The 18,006-nt window shown below is 54.6% G+C and overlaps 11 protein-coding genes across 11 annotated transcripts; 5 read left to right on the forward strand and 6 right to left on the reverse strand.

Moving 5' to 3' along the window:
• Positions 1-30: 30 nt before the first annotated feature.
• Positions 31-921, forward strand: AGOS_AEL311W (putative peptide hydrolase; the record flags this gene model as incomplete). The annotated part of the gene is made up of 1 exon (NM_209902.1): positions 31-921. One exon carries the CDS (start codon positions 31-33, stop codon positions 919-921), a length of 891 nt encoding a protein of 296 aa, NP_984549.1.
• FOL3 (dihydrofolate synthase) lies at positions 749-1,969 on the reverse strand (the record flags this gene model as incomplete). The annotated part of the gene is made up of 1 exon (NM_209903.1): positions 749-1,969. The coding sequence occupies one exon, from the start codon at positions 1,967-1,969 to the stop codon at positions 749-751; it is 1,221 nt and encodes a 406-aa protein (NP_984550.1).
• A 74-nt stretch (positions 1,970-2,043) lies between these two features.
• Positions 2,044-2,385, forward strand: MED11 (Med11p; the record flags this gene model as incomplete). Its single annotated transcript, NM_209904.2, has 1 exon — positions 2,044-2,385. One exon carries the CDS (start codon positions 2,044-2,046, stop codon positions 2,383-2,385), a length of 342 nt encoding a protein of 113 aa, NP_984551.2.
• Positions 2,386-2,536: 151 nt separating this feature from the next.
• Positions 2,537-3,721, forward strand: EUC1 (Euc1p; the record flags this gene model as incomplete). Its single annotated transcript, NM_209905.1, has 1 exon — positions 2,537-3,721. One exon carries the CDS (start codon positions 2,537-2,539, stop codon positions 3,719-3,721), a length of 1,185 nt encoding a protein of 394 aa, NP_984552.1.
• A 157-nt stretch (positions 3,722-3,878) lies between these two features.
• On the reverse strand, positions 3,879-4,718 carry SHE2 (She2p; the record flags this gene model as incomplete). Its single annotated transcript, NM_209906.1, has 1 exon — positions 3,879-4,718. The coding sequence occupies one exon, from the start codon at positions 4,716-4,718 to the stop codon at positions 3,879-3,881; it is 840 nt and encodes a 279-aa protein (NP_984553.1).
• A 431-nt stretch (positions 4,719-5,149) lies between these two features.
• Positions 5,150-9,028, reverse strand: MYO5 (myosin 5; the record flags this gene model as incomplete). Its single annotated transcript, NM_209907.2, has 1 exon — positions 5,150-9,028. The coding sequence occupies one exon, from the start codon at positions 9,026-9,028 to the stop codon at positions 5,150-5,152; it is 3,879 nt and encodes a 1,292-aa protein (NP_984554.2).
• Positions 9,029-9,389: 361 nt separating this feature from the next.
• On the reverse strand, positions 9,390-11,396 carry ILV2 (acetolactate synthase catalytic subunit; the record flags this gene model as incomplete). The annotated part of the gene is made up of 1 exon (NM_209908.1): positions 9,390-11,396. One exon carries the CDS (start codon positions 11,394-11,396, stop codon positions 9,390-9,392), a length of 2,007 nt encoding a protein of 668 aa, NP_984555.1.
• Positions 11,397-11,678: 282 nt separating this feature from the next.
• Positions 11,679-12,590, reverse strand: PMU1 (putative phosphomutase; the record flags this gene model as incomplete). The annotated part of the gene is made up of 1 exon (NM_209909.1): positions 11,679-12,590. The coding sequence occupies one exon, from the start codon at positions 12,588-12,590 to the stop codon at positions 11,679-11,681; it is 912 nt and encodes a 303-aa protein (NP_984556.1).
• Positions 12,591-12,790: 200 nt separating this feature from the next.
• Positions 12,791-13,120, reverse strand: SPG4 (Spg4p; the record flags this gene model as incomplete). Its single annotated transcript, NM_209910.1, has 1 exon — positions 12,791-13,120. The coding sequence occupies one exon, from the start codon at positions 13,118-13,120 to the stop codon at positions 12,791-12,793; it is 330 nt and encodes a 109-aa protein (NP_984557.1).
• Positions 13,121-13,462: 342 nt separating this feature from the next.
• AGOS_AEL302W (AEL302Wp) lies at positions 13,463-14,791 on the forward strand (the record flags this gene model as incomplete). The annotated part of the gene is made up of 1 exon (NM_209911.1): positions 13,463-14,791. One exon carries the CDS (start codon positions 13,463-13,465, stop codon positions 14,789-14,791), a length of 1,329 nt encoding a protein of 442 aa, NP_984558.1.
• A 321-nt stretch (positions 14,792-15,112) lies between these two features.
• Positions 15,113-17,986, forward strand: PMR1 (Ca(2+)/Mn(2+)-transporting P-type ATPase PMR1; the record flags this gene model as incomplete). The annotated part of the gene is made up of 1 exon (NM_209912.2): positions 15,113-17,986. The coding sequence occupies one exon, from the start codon at positions 15,113-15,115 to the stop codon at positions 17,984-17,986; it is 2,874 nt and encodes a 957-aa protein (NP_984559.2).
• Between the last annotated feature and the right edge of the window lie 20 nt (positions 17,987-18,006).

The following is an 18,006-nucleotide window of genomic DNA, read 5'->3' on the forward strand; positions in this document are numbered from 1 at the left end:
GCCTTGGATACCAGTAGCGGACCAGTTACTATGTGTGGAAGGTATGCCCTTGCCTGGAATCAGGACCAGCTGTATGACCAGCTAAAGTTGCAGCACGTCCCTGTGAATCAAAGCAGATTGGAGTTCAGCCCCTCGTACAACATCGCCCCGACGCAGATGGCGCCGGTGTACCATGGTCAGACATTAGAGCTAATGAACTGGGGAGTCGTCCCTCGCCGGAGCCACGCATCGGAAACGAATCAGCGGTACAGCACGTTCAATGCGCGCTCGGAGAAGTTACTAGAGAGCCAGCTGTGGGAACCACTATGCGCACGCACGCGGTGCGCCGTGCCCATTACGGGGTATTACGAGTGGCAGAGTCGAACCAGCGGGCGACAACCGTACTTTGTGCACCGCAAGGATAAGCAGGTGCTCTTTTTGGCAGGTATGTACAGTCGAGCGGAGTCCGCGAGCGGTTCCGGCACACTGAGCTATACAATTGTCACAGCACCGGCGCCGCGCGAGCTCGCGTGGTTGCACGACCGCATGCCGGTGGTCTTACGTCCGGAGAGCCCACAGTGGGCGGACTGGCTCGACGCTGGACGTGTGCAGTGGGATGCTGAAGACCTTGTACGTGTACTCACACCGCAATTCGACGCAATGCTCGCTTGGCATGCGGTGACACCAGACGTCGGCAGAGTGGCCAACAACAGCGCGCGTCTGATGCGCCCGCTGCCCCCCCGCCCGAGCGTTGTAGATATGCTACGCGCTAGTGCTCGCGGCGCAGCAGCTCGCCCACAAGATAAAGCGAGCCGCAAACGACAAGGTTTGCGTCGCCCCGGGCGGCAGCTGCCGCCCGCAGGGCGTCCAGCGGGTCCGCTACCGCAGACACGTGCGCCGTGTAGCGACGAGCCGCTGCCGCAACGTCCTCGGAGGCCATAGCCGCTACCCACGGCATGCTCTCCACGGCTCCGAACGATGTGGCGAACACTCGGTCGTGCGGCTTTAACAGCGGCGCCAGAAGCGCATCGATCTCTTTGCCACATGTCACCGCCAGTACGTAAATGAGCGGAGAGCCTCCGGGCCCGCGGTACCTCTCATTGAGAAAGCGAGCCAGCTCCTCTGCAGCACAGGGGTTGTGCGCCCCGTCAAAGAGCAGTGGGACGTGGACGCCGCCCAGGTCGTACTCCACCTGCTGCAGCCGTCCCGGCCACTCCACTGCTTTGAGCCCGCGCTCCAGTGCCGCGTGACTCACCGAGATCTCCCCCAGTTGCTGCAGATGGTCTAGCAGCGCTAGCGCCACGCCTGCGTTCTGTACTTGGTACGCACCCGCCAGCGGCAGCGCGCTCGCCGCCACTGCGCCCCATGAAACCGTACACACAGGCGCCCCTCCCGTCTCGTGCACCTCCGCCCCCACCTTCGCTGCCGCAGCACGCACCTCCGCAAGCACACTCGGCGCGTTCGTTCCGTCCACCGCCACAAACCGCACGCCTGGCACCACAATCCCCGCCTTCTCGCGCGCAACCACCGCCAGCGTCCCGCCGAGCAGCGCCTGGTGGTCTAGTCCTACCTTGGTGATGGCGCACAGCTTGCGGCCTCCCGGCACAACGTTCGTTGCGTCCAGCCGCCCGCCCACGCCCACCTCCACCACACACCACGTGCACTCTAACCGCGCAAAGTGCGTCAACGCCACCGCCGTTTGCGCCTCAAACTCCGTGCATGTCCCCGCCGCGACCACCTCCGCCTTCAGGGCCGCGTACGTCGCCGCCCCGATCACCTCCCCATCCACCGTGATCGCATCCCGCGGGTGCACCAGGTGCGGGCTCGTGAACCTTCCCACTCGCTCTCCGCCCGCGCGCAGCACTGCCGCGAGGTACGCACAGACCGAGCCCTTACCGTTCGTACCGGCCACGTGCAGCACGCGCATCCTTTCATGCGGGCTGTGAAGCTGCCGCAGCACTTGTGTTATCCGCCCGAGTCCCAGCTCCATGGTGCGCTCGCTAAGCTCGCGCCACCCGCGCTTTTTGCCCACAGCCTCGCACAGCGGATGCAGCCCAACCACCAATGCCGCAGCCCGACTCAGTTAAGGCCCGTCTGGCTGCTCTCGACCGCATCGACGACGAGCTGTGCGCCGTACTACAGCACGCACAGGCCACCATCGGCGCCCTTGCAGAGCTGAAGCGTGGCCACGCGGCCCTCCAGCCCCAGCTTGAACAGCACGTCCGCGACTACTATCGCACACTGGAGCACAGCACAGTTGCACTACGCAACGAAATCCGTGAGCTGGATGCTGCTGTGGGAACGCAGTTGTTACCGGTCAATATCGGTAAGCGCGCGGTGGGACAGGACCAAGAGAAGCTAAGCGAGCAGCTGGCACAAATGGACAAGTACGTAGGCAGTATGTAGCGGCCGGCAGCGCCGCTGCCATAGTACGGCGGTCGTTGCCGCCGGCCGCGGCTAGGATCCAAAAGAAACATGTGTTCGTTAAGTAGCGAAAAGCCCGGCAGCGGGGTATTTTGCAACAGCAGCGGCGTACGGAGCACTGGAGCAAGAGCATATGTACGCGAGCGGGCACGGGAACGGGGCGCGGGCGCCGGCGGGCGGGCGGCGCGGAAGTGTGGACGGGGCGGGCGAGTTGCAGGGTCTTGTTCTAGACCAAATCACGAAGATCCAGGAGCGGCAGCAGCGACTGGACGAGCGCCTGGACAAGCTTGCGCGGGAGCAAGAGGAGTTCTATCTAAATGGATACAAGAAGATGGATCAGGGCTTCAAGGATGTGAGCAAGTGCCTACAGGAGGTGCGGGCGATGAAGGAGGTGTTTAAAGAGATCATTGGGGTGATGACGGGGGAACGCGTGCGGTTTGTGGACCACTCGAACGAAAGCTGCGACGCCGCCGAGGCGCAGGGGGTGAACCAGTCGGAGCTGCTGGTAGACAACATGCGGCGGCAGCTGCAGCAGCGGCAGTCGGACTGGATTCGGGACCGGCTGGCGCTGGAGACGCGGCCGGGGTATGGGGTGAAGAACGAGTTCGAGGGAGAACGGTCTGTGGAGCAGATGCTGGTGCAGCGGCAGCAGGAGCTTGCGGACGTCAGCGACGGGCGCGTGCCCCCGGACGACTTTCCGACTTATCGCATGAACCGTGCGATACGCTCCGTGACGGACCTTGCGCGAGAGTACTACGAGGGGCTACGCGGCAAGCCCTCGGTGATGTCGCTGGAGCGCCGCTTCGGTTCGACCTGGCGCAACTCGAGCAAGGAACGGACCTTCTTCCATAAGCGCATGTGCATCATCAACAAGATCAACGATATAAAGGACAATCCTGTCAAATACCAGCTCCCGCAGGATATCACACGCAAGATGGCCATAAGAGTGGTCGAGAACATGCGGCTCGGTAACAACTGTTTCAAGGGCCGTCGCTGCTGCCTGACCCTGTCGCAGCTCTACGTTTACCTGTCCAAGAAGATGGACACCTCAAGCGACTATAGCCTTGAGTTGCGCCAGGTGGGCAAGACCACGCGAGAACTCATTACGCAAGAGAGGATACGAAGTTTAGAACCCCCTTCCCGCGACTCTCCAATGGAATCACCACCGGATGGAATCCCTGGGCGGCCGGTGATGATCGCTGTGTCGAGCGCGCCTGCATCACTCCCGCCATTCGAATTTACGCCCGTCGTCGCCAGCAGTGTCGAAGACAGCAACGACTTGGAGGAAAATGGCGAAGAGGAAGATGTGGACTACTGATTGACTTTGGCTGGCCTTCTGCGCCGGCAATCCGCCGCTTGTTCCGACTCATGGAACTCTAGTTCATATACAGCTGTCGCAAGCGAAGTGACATAACATTATAAAGCGTCGTATGCTATCTTAGATGCGCAAGCATATGTATCTACATACTGGTAGATCATTTTTCTTTCTTTTTGTCAAAGAGCTCGCTCCAATGCCTAATATTATCATTAAAGGTGTCATCCAGGTCGGCACACTGAAAATGCAGTACTTGCTGCCACTTCTCTAAGAGATCCTCAAACTCTTCGGAACTAGTCACAAGTTGAACCTCCTGGAGCAGGACATCGTCAGTCTCCCCCAAGTCGATACCATCTTCGACTGCACATTTCCTTGTGAACTGGACGATCTCCATCGTCAGGTCACCCGTCGTCACAGAGGAGGAGGACTCGATGAACCACTGTACAAACTTCACATAGACCCTGTATGTCTTGTCAGCCATAGCGATACATTCCTGGCTCAATACCAGGTCTTGGTTCAGAGTCTTGGAGATCGTCTCGTTGCGTAATGACTGCGTCAAGTAGTAATTTAGCAAATCAATGATCTCGAGATACCGGATGAAGAAGGACCCAAGCGGCCTCACCAGTTTTTGCAATGGTTCTGTGATCATGTTCACATCGGCGTTGTATGTGTATAAGAAGTCGTTCAAGAATCGCAACTTCTTGACGTATTTGATCAGTGTTGCGCGCTCGAAGCGCAGCGTGCTCACCTTTCTCTGATAGTTAATGTACTTATTCAAGAAGTCAATGTAGCGTGAAATATAGTTCGCCTGCTCTTGGATCACTTCTTCAGTTAGCTGGAGGATCTTCCCCGTGATCTGAAGCCTGGGTACTATGAAATCGAGGTAATCTTGCTTCTCCTGATCAACCATGCTCTGCGGCTTCCGGCCGCGTGGCTCCTCTTCTTGCGACATGTCTTCTTGCTGGTGAGGATACTGGCTGCTCATATCGGGGATAGGCATGATCGTAGGTTACACTATCTTCTCAACGGCGAATGTCGAACGGAGCCTTTGGAGAGTTCTGGGAGAGGGCTAACTACGAGAACAACTTGTCGGAGGCGAAGGAAGTCGCTTTTCTAAGTAGGTAATGAATGTCAGGTCCCGCTCGGGGGCGGCCGGGGGGTGGTTTGGGTAGGATGATCTGTTATTAGGCAATTTTTCAGCGGCATGCACGATTGCCGTACGTTTCAGCACATTGGCGTTATGTCCAACTAGGTTAAGTTCCCGTGCAAATCGCTCCCCTTCTGTGTCCGCCTTGTGTTGCTATTTCCACCTCTGGCGCGGAAGGATGCCGGGAACCGAATATGAACTAAGCTTCTATCACAGTTATTGTCTAGGCGCTTAGATCCATAGAGAAATATGGGTAATATATATGTTTAGCACTGTAGTACTTACTACCAGTCATCATCGGCATTGTCGTCACTGCCTGAGTCCTCATGGCGCATCTTGTTGGCACGCGCGGCAAGTGCATCCGCCAAACCTGCACTGAAAGCCGTAGGAGTCGCGGCAGAAGCAGCAGCAGTAGCAGCAGAAGTTGTTCCAGCCTCTCGTGTCGCTACACCCGAATTTCCGAGAGGAGCAGAAGAGGCGACTGGCTGCTCTAGCTGTGAGAATGCAGCTTTGGATTCAACAATATAGGCGGTAGGGACCCAGCCCTCCTTGGAGCCATCGAGTGCTTTGGCTAAAGACCACCCACTTGGTTCTTGCCGTGTTACGTAAATACGATCCCCCTTCTTCAGTGGAAACTCGTTAGGAGAACCTGAGCCGGGGAAGTCAAAAGCGGCTTCGTATACTGGTTCTGAGGGCACGGCAGCTGGGGGTGGTGGTGGTGGCGGTGGTGGAGGTGGTGCAGTCTTCCCTTGCTCTATTGCGTTTGGGCGAGGCACTGAGTTCTCCACGGACTTCGCTGGCCTGGGCATCGGCTTTGGTGCCGGCTTAGGCCCTGGCTTGGGCCCTGGCTTAGGCCCTGGCTTTGGCCCTGGTCTAGGCGCTGGTTTTGGCACGGGCCTGGAAGCTGGTTTCGGCGCTTGACTTGGAGCTGAATTGGGTAGGGCACTAGCGTTACCATACGCTGCTGAACTATTGTCCATGTTCCCTCCTAGCTTATGAGGATTATAAGCGGCCTGTGCTGCCGAGGCGGCCTGTTTCGGCGGTGTGGAAGTGGTTCCAACCGAACCAGAAGGAACAGGGCGTGGGTGATTCACGGCGGAGGGGTTAAGTGAATAAACAAAGCCCAGATTGCTTGATGTGTGTTGCTGACTGTGGGATATATGGGTTGGTTCTTGTACCTGACGAATATTGGTTGGATGTCCAGCATTCTTGTAGCCGGTTTCCCGCGTAGTGTATGTGTCTGGAAGACGTGTTGATAAGGGTTTTTTCCTCTGTGAGCAATTACCAGGACGGCCACGGCGAACCATAATGGTACTGGACTTGTAAATATCCCCTAATGGGGGAGCGTTCTCATTTATTTGAGATTTGACGGCATGTATTTTACCTGGCTTTTTCTGATACTCGATAGTAGGGCCAATTTTGATCTCTATGCGGTTGTTGAGTTTTTTGAGATGTGTGATCAATTCTGTCTTGAAGTAGGTATTAATCAATGGGTCAGGCTGGGTGGAATTGCTTACAAAAATACCAACCCAATCATCTTGTAAGTTGGTGAGCGATACGTAGACAATTTGCCTCACATCAATCTTATAATCGACAGCATAGGTGAGTTGATTATTAACCAGTGTCTTTCCGATAATGTAGAAATGGGATGGCGTAAGTATAAAGGTTTTGGGTAGCCTTTGGGCCGACCTACCAAATTTTGAATGTAGCGCTTGCCCATTGATAGAGAATACGACATGATCATTAATTCCAGCTTTCCTTTTGACAAACGCACCCTTCGATTTCAGCTCATTACAAGAAAGGTAGTCTCCCAGGAATGCCCTGTAACCTAACAAAGACATTGCACGCCTCTCCTTTCTGCCACCCAACAACTTGTTACCGTAATCCCGGAGTTGTTCGAATTGGTTCCCATGTTTCATCTCACGGATAGCACGCTGGATACGAATCGCAGAATCGATACGCCGTTGTAAAAACCGCCGCCAGGCTCTCTGAATGCGAGATGCCATATTATGCCAATACTTATCCCTCATGTTTTCCAAAGCAAACAAGGTCTCAGGTGTTTTAATAAATACCTTCGTTACACCCAACTGATATTCAGTCACAGGAATTGAGGTATCTCTCAAAATTAAATTGACAGCATCTAAGGTATTACCTTGCCATGTATAATCACCTGCATACGAACACTGAGGCGAAAGCAGATAAAATCTTTCCACAAACTTCTCAAATGTCTGCCTATAGGCGAAACCTGCTCTCCGGATCCGCACATTCTCCTGTAGCCCAAGATATTTAACCTGGTGCAATACCTGGCGATCATCATAATCTAGAGGCGACTTGGTTTGATTTGGCTTTATGGTCCTAATATAGGAGGGCTGTGCTTTTGATAGGGTATCAACAAGTTCGTTGGCACTTCTGATGATTTTGTCACCCGCAGTAGGCGGTCTTCGTTTGGAGTCCTTATCTCCAGTGTCAGGAAAAATGGTAGCTAAAAAGGTATTCGATGTGCTGTTAAGCAGTTCAACCAAATCCCTTTGCAATTGGTCCTTATTTTTATCCGTCATTCCGCCGATATCATATGTCACATCACCAGCATAGTGCTTTATCACAAATTTCGATGAACGCAACTCAAAATGCGGGTTGCTGGTAAATAGGTTTAGCCGTTGGGCAAATGCTTGATCTGCAGCATTGGAATCAGCATGCGCCGTGGCGACGGAATCATTTAGAGCAGCAAATATCCCGGGAGGTCTTTTTGCCTCTATTAATTCACAAACCACCTTGTTATCAAAGTACTTTATCGGAGTCCACTGAATTTGCTCCTTTGCGTACTCTTCCTGCTCTGACTTAAGGGTGAGTTGGATAAATATCTGCTGCAGCTTTTCATTCACGTAATTAATACAAATTTGTTCAAAGGAATTATGTTCAAAAATCTCGAACCCATATATGTCCAGGATGCCGATGGATTTTTCTGCACCTGGCAACGCCTGTAGAGATACGTTAACGCGATCCACAATCCACTCAAATAGATTGTTGTAGATGGCTTTGGCCAGAGCATCCCTTACTGCGGTTGCCTGTACGATATTCAGTGGTACATTATAGATAGACCCCCTCCTCATGCCGTGTGTAGTCTCGATCGTCCGCTCAACCAAAGACTTCACAAGCAGTCCTGCATCCACTTGCAGTAGATAAGCAACGAAATCAGTTATTGAGGTATCGGCAATCTTTGCGTTCCCTTCGTCATCTTCCATAAAAGTGACATTTCCGATCCATAAGATAGCGGACAGTAGCCTGAATATCTCGTCTTGTTCAGCTTGGCTCAAGCCAATCACATTCATCGCCTCCAGTGTAGCTTCGTAGTCGTTCAGATCGTCAATAGTATCCACGGACGTACAGCCTGAGGCAGATGTGTACACGTATTGCTCCGGCAATTGTACGCCGTATGTCTTTCTATAACGATCAGAGGCTCCCTTTGAGAATTGATAGAAAATGTGGAAATTACGCTCGTTCTTTATCTGACCCACAACCCGCTGCTTTTCCAAAAGGTAGTTCGTTATCTGGCCGGCGCATGGTTCGAACTGTGCGTTAAAACGAATCTCCAGGTACTTACCGTGGCGCGATGAGTTGTTGTTTCGCAACGTCTTTGCGCACCCAAAAGATTCCAAAAGCGGATTAGTAGCCAAGACCATATCTTTAATCCTGCCAATTGAAGCCTCATGAGATGAAGATGCAGCCGCAATGTACTGCATTATGCGCTTTGCCGCTTCGGTCTTTCCGGCTCCCGACTCCCCTGAAATAATCACGCACTGATTTTCATTGTAGGCCTTGAGGTTGTAGTACATCGCTTCCGCAATTGCAAATACATGCGGAGGCACTTCAAGCCGGTTGCGTCCCTTGTACGTCTCCAAGACCTGGTCTGTGTAGATGCCCAGGTCCCGGAAGGGATTCACACTAATTAGCACGTGACCAATATAAGTGTAGATGCTGCCATTCTCGAAACGCCTCTTAAGGTTTTCGTTTATATGTTCGTCAGAGATTTTCGACAGCAGTGTCAAATCAGACACTCCGACTTCCTTCTTCTTCCCGGAGTCGAAGGTCGCTTTCTTGATGTTCGTTGTCCGTTTGGCGGGAGGTTGCGTCTTCTGCCGGACTCCTCGCTTTATGATAGCCATTCCTCGAATTTGCTGTTGTTATTCTACAACTATGTGATTCTGCTATTGATACGTTCGTCCTTGGCCCTGCAGCATATATCAACCACTCCAGGTGTTCAATTATAACCTGGATAAGCCTCTTAGGTCTCCTATTGGGCTATGTCTTATATCACGAGTTACGATTCAAATATCATACTATAACAAGCCGGCCACAGCGCCCCGTTGCGGCGGCACCGGACACTGCAAATCAAGGAACTTCTTGCGCTGGTGGTAGCATGTGATACAGCTGCAAATACTTAATAGACATAATATATATTAACACTCGATAGACGTATGCGTGAAAGTTGGCGTAGTCGCAGTCGATATCATCTTATGAACAGAGCTAATGCTTCCCGCCCGTACGCCTGCTGCGAAGCTCCGCTTGCTGTCGCTCGACCTCTGGGTCGAAGTAGATAAACTCATGCAGGGCCTTACCGGCAGGGACCATCGGGAGGACGGGAACCTTCTTCTCGACGGCCACTTCGAGTAACACGGGCTCCTTGCAATTAATAAACTCCTGCAGCATGGGCTCCATGTCCGACTGCGCCTCTAGGCGCATTGCTTTGAACCCCATTGCATCAGCCAACTTGACGAAGTCCGGATTTAGCTGATGGGTGTGAGAATAACGATGCTCGTAGAATAGAGACTGCCATTGAGTGACCATTCCCTGCTCTTCGTTGTTCAACAACAATATCTTTACTGGGGCGCCCGCCTGCACCGCGCTGGACATCTCCATCAAGGTCATGTTGAGCGAGGCGTCGCCATCGATGTCGATGACAATCGCATCGGGTTTGGCTACCTGGGCACCAATGGCCGCCGGTAGACCAAAGCCCATGGTACCGAGGCCGCCTGATGTGATAAATGTGCGTGGTTTCTTCCACGTCCAATGCTGGGCGGCCCACATTTGGTGCTGACCTACACCGGTCGTCACGATGACCTCCTTTCCGGTGGCGTTTGCGATTTCGGAGAGCCGAGTGATAACTGTCTGAGGCTTGATGCGCGAGCCGGGCGTCTCGCGCGAGTAATCATATGGATACTCGCTCTTCCAACTTGCGATCTGGCCGAGCCACTCTTTGCGCTCAGCGACCGGCTTGATCAAGGGGAGCAGCTTTTCCAGGTTGGCAGTCACATCACCCTCGACTGCCACCTGAGCGTCAACCACCTTGTTGATATTTTTTGGGGAGATCTCAAAGTGCACTATCCCACCGCGCTGTTCACGGGCCGCCCGCTGGGCCTCCGGGGCGAACTTAGCGATGTTTCCGGTCACGCGGTCATCAAACCGTGCGCCCAGCGCAATGATCAGGTCTGCATTCTGCACAGTCAAATTGGCAGCCGCACTCCCGTGCATGCCCAGCATATCTACGGACTTCGAATCCTCCTGGTCGAATGCACCCAGCGCTTGCAACGTCGTCGTGACGGGGATCTGTGCCTTTTCAGCCAGTTCACGCAGAAACTCTGGACCGCGAGTGCTGTTCAGGATTCCTGCACCCACGTAGAGTACCGGCTTCTGTGCCATATTGATGAGCCGCGATGCGTCGGCAAGCGAGCGCACGCCGTCGATGTCAGCCGCCTGCCGTGTGAGCTGTGCTAGGGTCGTCGACGGTAGCGCAGAGGCCAGTGGGATGGGACTGCGTAAAATCGCGGCGGTCACGTCCTTCGGGAGGTCCACAAGCACCGGGCCGGGCCTACCAGAGGTCGCAATCTCAAAAGCTTCGTTGATGCGCCGCGGGAGCTCCTCCACGTGATTCACCATCACGTTCCACTTGGTGCACGAGCGCGAAATGCCGACCACATCGGCTTCCTGGAACGCATCCGTGCCAATTGCGGCTTTAGGCACCTGCCCGGTGAAGACCACCATCGGTACTCCGTCGGCCAGCGCATCCGCCATCGGCGTCACCACGTTGGTCGCCCCCGGCCCCGATGTCACCAACACGACGCCCGGCTTCCCAGAAGCACGCGCGTAGCCCTCCGCCATGTGACCCGCCCCCTGCTCGTGCTTCGGGAGCACAAAGTTGAACGCGTCCGAGTTGTATATGGCATCGTACACCGGCAGGATGGCCCCGCCTGGGTACCCAAACACCGTATCCACGTTATGGCGCCGCATCATCTCGTGAAAAATCTCTCCGCCGCTGAACCCGATCATCGAGTGGTCCATCTCGTGCGCGCCCGCTGCACCCTGCGGCTCCGTCTCTCCGCGGGGCCCCGGCGCCCGCCTCCTAGGCGCTTCTTGCGCTTCCGCGCCCAGCCGCCCTGCGGCCCCAGAAAAGGCTCGCGCCACTGCCAACGGCCGTGTCGCTCGTGCCAACGCCCGCACGTTAGCTAGTTGTCTTACGGTTACTCTCCTTAACATCTGCCTCTAGTCCGCCTTAATCTTCTAACACGGTCTCTTCTGCGCCATGCGTCTTTGTATATATATATATACGATAACACGGACAGTGTAAAGGCTATATGTGTGAATCATACTACTGAAAAATTTTCAACACTTCACTGACTAGCTGAGTCACCTCTTGCTGTAGTGTCTCTGCCAGCGGTTGCGGTCTCGGCGCTCACGCCGGAACCGGACCGCGGCCCGGTGTCTCTACTGTGTAAGCGTTTTTAAGCAACTGGGGCATACGGAGAAATGGAGCCGGCGTCAACCACTCGCCTGGGCTGGGGTCCGGATGTGCCCCACGACCAGGTACAGGATGCCTGCATTGGGCACGTGGTTGACCCTCGGGTGATGCAACGCGTGTAGCGCTGCGTCCATCATCTCCGAGTGTGCGGTAACAAAGATGTAGCGCTCCGGCCGATCTAGGATGCGGTCCAGGGCCTTCGTGACGCGGTTGCGAATTTCCGGAGTGGTCTCACGGTGCGCCACTGTCCACAGCGTGTCCGGCTCGGTGTAATAGGGCTCGTAGTGCAGCTGTAGGGTGCTGTTTGCCAGGCGATGTCCCTGGTACGCGGCCACGGCCTGCGAGTGCGGCACGCGGCGGTCGCACGTGTGCACGCCGAGCGTCTCACGCAGGCCCTCGCGAACATAAAGATCCAGCACGGGCTCGGAGATGTACTGTGCCACGGGGGCCCACGCCTCGATGAAGGTCTCGAGACACCGGCGCAGCGGCGACGAGTACAGGCGCTCGGGCATGCCCAGCGCGCGGACCAGCGCGCCCACGTGCTCGGAGGATGCACTTGCCTGCTGATGGCCCTTCGGCGTGAGCTGTGCGTCGACCCAGGTCCCGTACTCATCGCCGTCGATCTTAGACCAGTAGTCGTCCCACGCCTCGTGGCCGTAGCGGGCCTCCGCGGCGTTGTGCAGGCCCTCGGCATGGCGTTGGAAAATCAGAAGCTTTGCGTCCGAGGGCACACTGGCGAAGAGCTCCTCCCACGACTGCGCATGCACGAAGTTCACGGGATCCGCCGCGGGCGGCGCGGCCACGCTCCCCGCGCCCTCGTGCGGGAACAGCTGAAAATAGCCTGGTAGCGCCGTGTACTTGGCGGAGCTGTCCTGGGCGGCAAGCGCGCGGTCGAGTAGCGCGAAGACGGTCATTGCGGATGGGAAACGCATGTTTGCAGTTGGCCTGCTCTATAGACGAAAAAACAAAACCCCGGCAGCGCCGGCTATATACGAAGGGGACTAGAAACCATATGATAATGTGCAATCCCAAAAGAACTGCCCGATGCCCTCCAGCGCAGGCGCTGCCCCGCCGCCCACGTGCGGCGCACCTGCCGCCGGCGTGTCAGCGCCGCCTGCGGCCTCCGCAGGCATTAAAAATTTACCCTGTTGTTCGGGGCCCCCTTTCTCAATGTGGCTTTGAGCCGCTCGAACTCGGCCTGGCTGAGCGTGGACAAGTCCACCATGTTGGGTCCCTCCCCCACACTCCCCTTCCGCGACGCAGGCTCCGACCCCGTGCCCGCTGCCTGCACGGCCGCACCATGTGCTGCGTCCGCCTGCGCCTTGGGCTCGCGGTATTCGTCCGCGAAAAGCAACATCGTCCTCCCCGCGCCTATGTTTGAGTGGTTCCCGCCCACTATTCCACTTTTGGAGTGCTTGCTCCGATTGTACACCGAGAACGGTTCGAAAATTCCCCCTGCCATGTGTATTGAGGTGATGAACCTACACCGTCTACTGGCCCGGACCAGGCTCGTGTTTATATATGTATTCTAACGTTTGGACCGCGGGGTCCATTCGTTGGGCTCGCCCCTCAGAACGCCACACAGCGTATGTGCGGCGTCCTTGGTGGCCCGACCCATAGTGTTTATCTTGTGGTTGGCCCCGCAGTGCCGCCTTATCGGTCAGGCGCTAAGGGCCTGTCATCAGCGCACTGTGTACGACAATTAGGGGCGGGACAGGCGATTTTGTGGCAGCTGGCCGCACGATTTACGATCTCCAACAAGAAGATTTTCGAATCCAGAATCACGTGATTTGCAGCTCGCGAGATGTGTTCCGGAGGCTGCGCAGTTCCTGCGACACAAGCCGCCGTCTGTTGGCGAATGGTCATTGCTTTTTTGAAATCGCAGTCGACGGTTTCAGGTTTCATACGTCTCCACAGGGTGGCAGATAGGTGGATATCTCGAGCAGTGGCAGCCCCGCAGACTCTTCAGCCACGCTACTGGCTATCGCGGCAGCACAAGTCGATTCACGAGATAGGAGGGCATTCCTCGGGCACACATATGAGAACATTCAGGCTTCTTCTGGTTGCGGGCGCGCTGAATGTGGTGCTGGCACAGATGATGAACAACTCGTTGAGCTCGAGCGGATCGAGACCGACGGCGCTGACGCCGCTGCCGAGCAGCGCGGAGAGCAGGACGAGCTCGAGCGGGCGTGTGAGCACGCTGAGCAGCGCAGCGAGCAGCTCGGAGGAGAGCAGCAGCGCGGCGAGCAGCAGCTCGGAGGAGAGCAGCAGCGCGACGAGCAGCAGAGCAGAGGAGAGCAGCAGCGCAGAGAGCAGCAGCACGTCGAGCAGCACGTCGAGCGAGAGCGGGAGCAGTGAGAGCGGGAGCAGCAGCGCGAGCGTGGTCAGCAGCACGTCGGCCAACAGAATGTCGAGCAGCAGCACGTCGAACAGCAGCGAGACGAGCAGCACAGAGGCGGAGCCGACGCCTACGAGCACGAGCACGAGCAGCAGCGTGACGCTGCCCACGAGCACGACCCCACCGTCTACGGAGGCCACGCCGACGGCGATCGCGCCCACGTCGCGGATGGACACGGTCACGCAAACGGTGCAGACGGAGTTCATGTCGGACGGCTCCACGTTCCGCACAACGAGCCTGAAGATCGTCACACTGCTCGTGGACGGCAGCTCCACCCTAACGATCACCGCGTCTGAGTCGCAGACAACTGCGCCCTCGCGCGGGCTCTCCAAAAAAGACAAGAACATCATCATCGGCTGCGTCGTCGGCATCTGCGTGCCGCTGTTAATAGTAATCGCCTGCGTCGTGTTCTACACCTGCGTGCGCGAAGATCGCACCAACTTCATCAACTCGGACGGCAAGGTTATCACCGCCTACAGCACCAGCCGCCTCTCAAAGTGGTGGAGTACCCTGCTCGGCCGCAAGATCGACAAGTATGAGAGCGACACGCCGCTGGGCTCCACGCCACTACACGACGACGAGCGCATCCACCTCAAATCATCGAGCGCCCACCACTCCTCGCCGCTGTCAATGCACGGCTTGGACTCGCGTGCCCGCTCGTCTCACGAACTTATGCTGGATGAGGAGCGCTACTACGATAATGACGGCAACGAGCTCAACGGGAAAAAGTACTAGTCGCCAAGTCGGGACCACCCCATCGTCCCGCTGCCAATGCTTCATTAGTGGCTCTGTTGATGCATGCGTACGCTGCCCTGAGGGTCCAGCTGTTACATAGCCTTCATAATCAACCAGACCGTGTAATATCAAACTGTGGATATGGCTTGGCAGTGCTCTTCAGGTACGCATCGTGATATACGAAATGCCCAGACTGTAGCTTCAACATGTCAGACCAACACAGCCAAAACCAACTTCGCCTAGACACTGACGGCAGCGAGGAGCCGGAATTGCACATAGCGGACGGAAGAGGGAATTCTGGCGGACAGAAGTGCTGAGTGTATGGGGTCAGTCGGTAAAATGAGCGATAATCCGTTTGATTCGTACTTGAATCGTTCCAAGGATGACAGCAGCATGGAGACGAAATCGCTGGCATCTGAGGCGTTTCTGAAGCCGAACGCGTCGCTGGAGTACTGCACGATGACTGTGGACGAGACGCTGCGGCAATTGAACACAGACAGCGCGAAGGGCCTGTGTGACCAACAGCAAGTGCGTGCCAGCGAGCAGGAGTGGGGCACTAACGAGGTCACGGTAGACGGCGAGGATCCTGTGTGGAAGCGGTTCATGTCCACATTCGTGGAGGACCCGCTGATCCTGTTGCTGATCGGGTCTGCGGTGCTGAGTTTCCTGATGGGCAACATTGACGATGCTGTGAGTATTACGCTGGCGGTGGTGATCGTTGTGTCAGTAGGGTTCGTGCAAGAGTACCGGTCGGAGAAGTCGCTCGAGGCGCTACACAAGCTTGTTCCCGCGAGCTGCCACCTTATCCGATTCGGTGCTGAGACACATGTGCTGGCCTCATGCCTGGTGCCCGGAGACCTTGTGTACTTTAAGGTGGGTGACCGGATTCCTGCCGATGTCAGGATCATTGAGAGCACCGACTTATCGCTCGACGAGAGCACACTGACAGGGGAGACAGAGCCTGTGCACAAGTCTTGCACCCCCGTGAACAGTGCTACATACAGCGACGTACCGGGCGGGATCATCCCTATTGGCGAGCGGACCTCCATCGCATATATGGGTACCTTGGTGAGGGAAGGACACGGGAAAGGTATCGTGGTAGCAACTGGCAAGCACACGATGTTTGGCGCGGTATTTGAAATGATGAACAGTATTGAAAAGCCCAAGACTCCTTTGCAAATGGCCATGGACAGACTCGGTAAAGATCTCTCATACGTTAGTTTCTTTCTCATTGGGATCATTTTCCTGCTTGGGGTTATTCAAGGTAGGTCTTGGCTTGAGATGTTCCAGATATCTGTGTCGTTGGCAGTTGCTGCGATTCCTGAGGGTCTTCCTATCATTGTTACTGTCACTCTGGCTCTCGGCGTTCTTCGAATGGCGAACAGGAAGGCTATTGTGCGCCGTCTCCCTAGTGTGGAGACATTGGGTTCGGTTAATGTTATATGTTCGGATAAAACCGGTACTCTCACTGCAAATCATATGACAGCGTCCAAAATCTGGTGCCTGGGAAGCATGGCTAACAAAAACAACGTCTTGTCGCTAGAAGCCAAGTCTAGTGGCGGTCTACCCGGAAAACTTCCTAATCTGAAAAACTATTTGTCAGATGATGTCAAGGCTACCCTAAGAATAGGTTCCATCTGTAACAATGCAAGTTTCTCCCATGAGCATGGCAAATACCTCGGTAATCCAACCGATATTGCACTCCTAGAAGTCTTACAAAAGTTTGACCTTGTTGACGAAAGGCCTACTACGACAAGGGTGGATGAGCTTACATTTAACTCCAAGAGAAAATATATGGCAGTGAAGGTTGATTCTCCGGCAAACAGCGGCAAACACATCATCTATGTGAAAGGTGCTTTTGAGCGGATACTTGAAAGATCCGCGAGCTTCATTGGCGGTGCAGGAAAAGTTGAGAAGTTATCGGACTCACATAAATCCCTTATCAATGACTGCGCAAAATCACTTGCGTCTGAAGGTCTCAGAACTCTTGCTTTTGCTCAGCTAGAGTGTTCTACAAATAAACCGATGAATGATAGTACGATTCAGAATCTGACATTTGTGGGTCTGATTGGCATGAAAGATCCTCCGAGATCCACTGTTCGCCCCGCCATTGAGGAGCTACTACAAGGGGGTGTGCATGTCATAATGATCACTGGGGATGCCGAAAACACAGCCGTAAATATAGCCAGACAAATTGGCATACCCGTTATTAATCCCGAAATAAGTGTTCTTACCGGTGATAGACTTGACCAAATGACTGATGACCAACTGGCCGGCGTGATCGATCATGTGAATATTTTTGCTCGTGCTACACCTGAACACAAGCTGAATATTGTGCGTGCTTTGCAGAAGAGGGGCGACATTGTCGCTATGACAGGAGATGGTGTTAACGACGCACCTGCATTGAAATTGGCTGATATCGGTGTCGCCATGGGCCATATGGGTACTGATGTTGCGAAAGAAGCTTCTGATATGGTATTAACTGATGATGACTTCAGCACCATCCTAACCGCTATTGAAGAAGGCAAGGGTATTTTTAACAATATTCAGAGTTTTCTAACGTTTCAATTGTCTACCTCTGTCGCAGCCTTGTCACTTGTCGCCATAGCTACTGCATTTAAGCTTCAAAATCCGTTAAATGCCATGCAGATATTATGGATCAACATATTGATGGACGGTCCACCCGCGCAATCCCTAGGTGTGGAGCCAGTTGACCACGAAGTAATGAGGAAGCCTCCAAGAAAACGTTCAGACAAGATCTTGACTCCCCAAGTTATGCGGAGACTCCTTATCAATGCAGCCTTTATCATTGGTGGTACTATCTACGTGTTCATCAAGGAAATGACTGAGGATGGACAGGTTACTGCGAGAGACACCACAATGACGTTTACCTGTTTCGTGTTTTTTGATATGTTCAGCGCTCTAGCGTGTAGGCATGCTACGAAGTCCATTTTCGAAATTGGTATCTTCAATAATAAGATGTTTAACTATGCTGTTGGTTTCTCATTACTAGGTCAGTTGTGCGCTATTTACATTCCATTTTTCCAGAATATCTTCAAGACAGAGCGCCTGAGCCTGGGGGATCTCATTTATTTGATTGTAATCAGTAGCAGTGTTTTCATTGCAGATGAAGTTCGAAAGTATTACGCCAAAAAGAATACCCATCAAGACGCATATTACTTTTCCATGGTTTAATTCACGAGTGCGTATGTTGT

This window comes from Eremothecium gossypii, chromosome V, assembly GCF_000091025.4.
Source record: "Eremothecium gossypii ATCC 10895 chromosome V, complete sequence".
Classification (NCBI taxonomy): domain Eukaryota; kingdom Fungi; phylum Ascomycota; class Saccharomycetes; order Saccharomycetales; family Saccharomycetaceae; genus Eremothecium; species Eremothecium gossypii.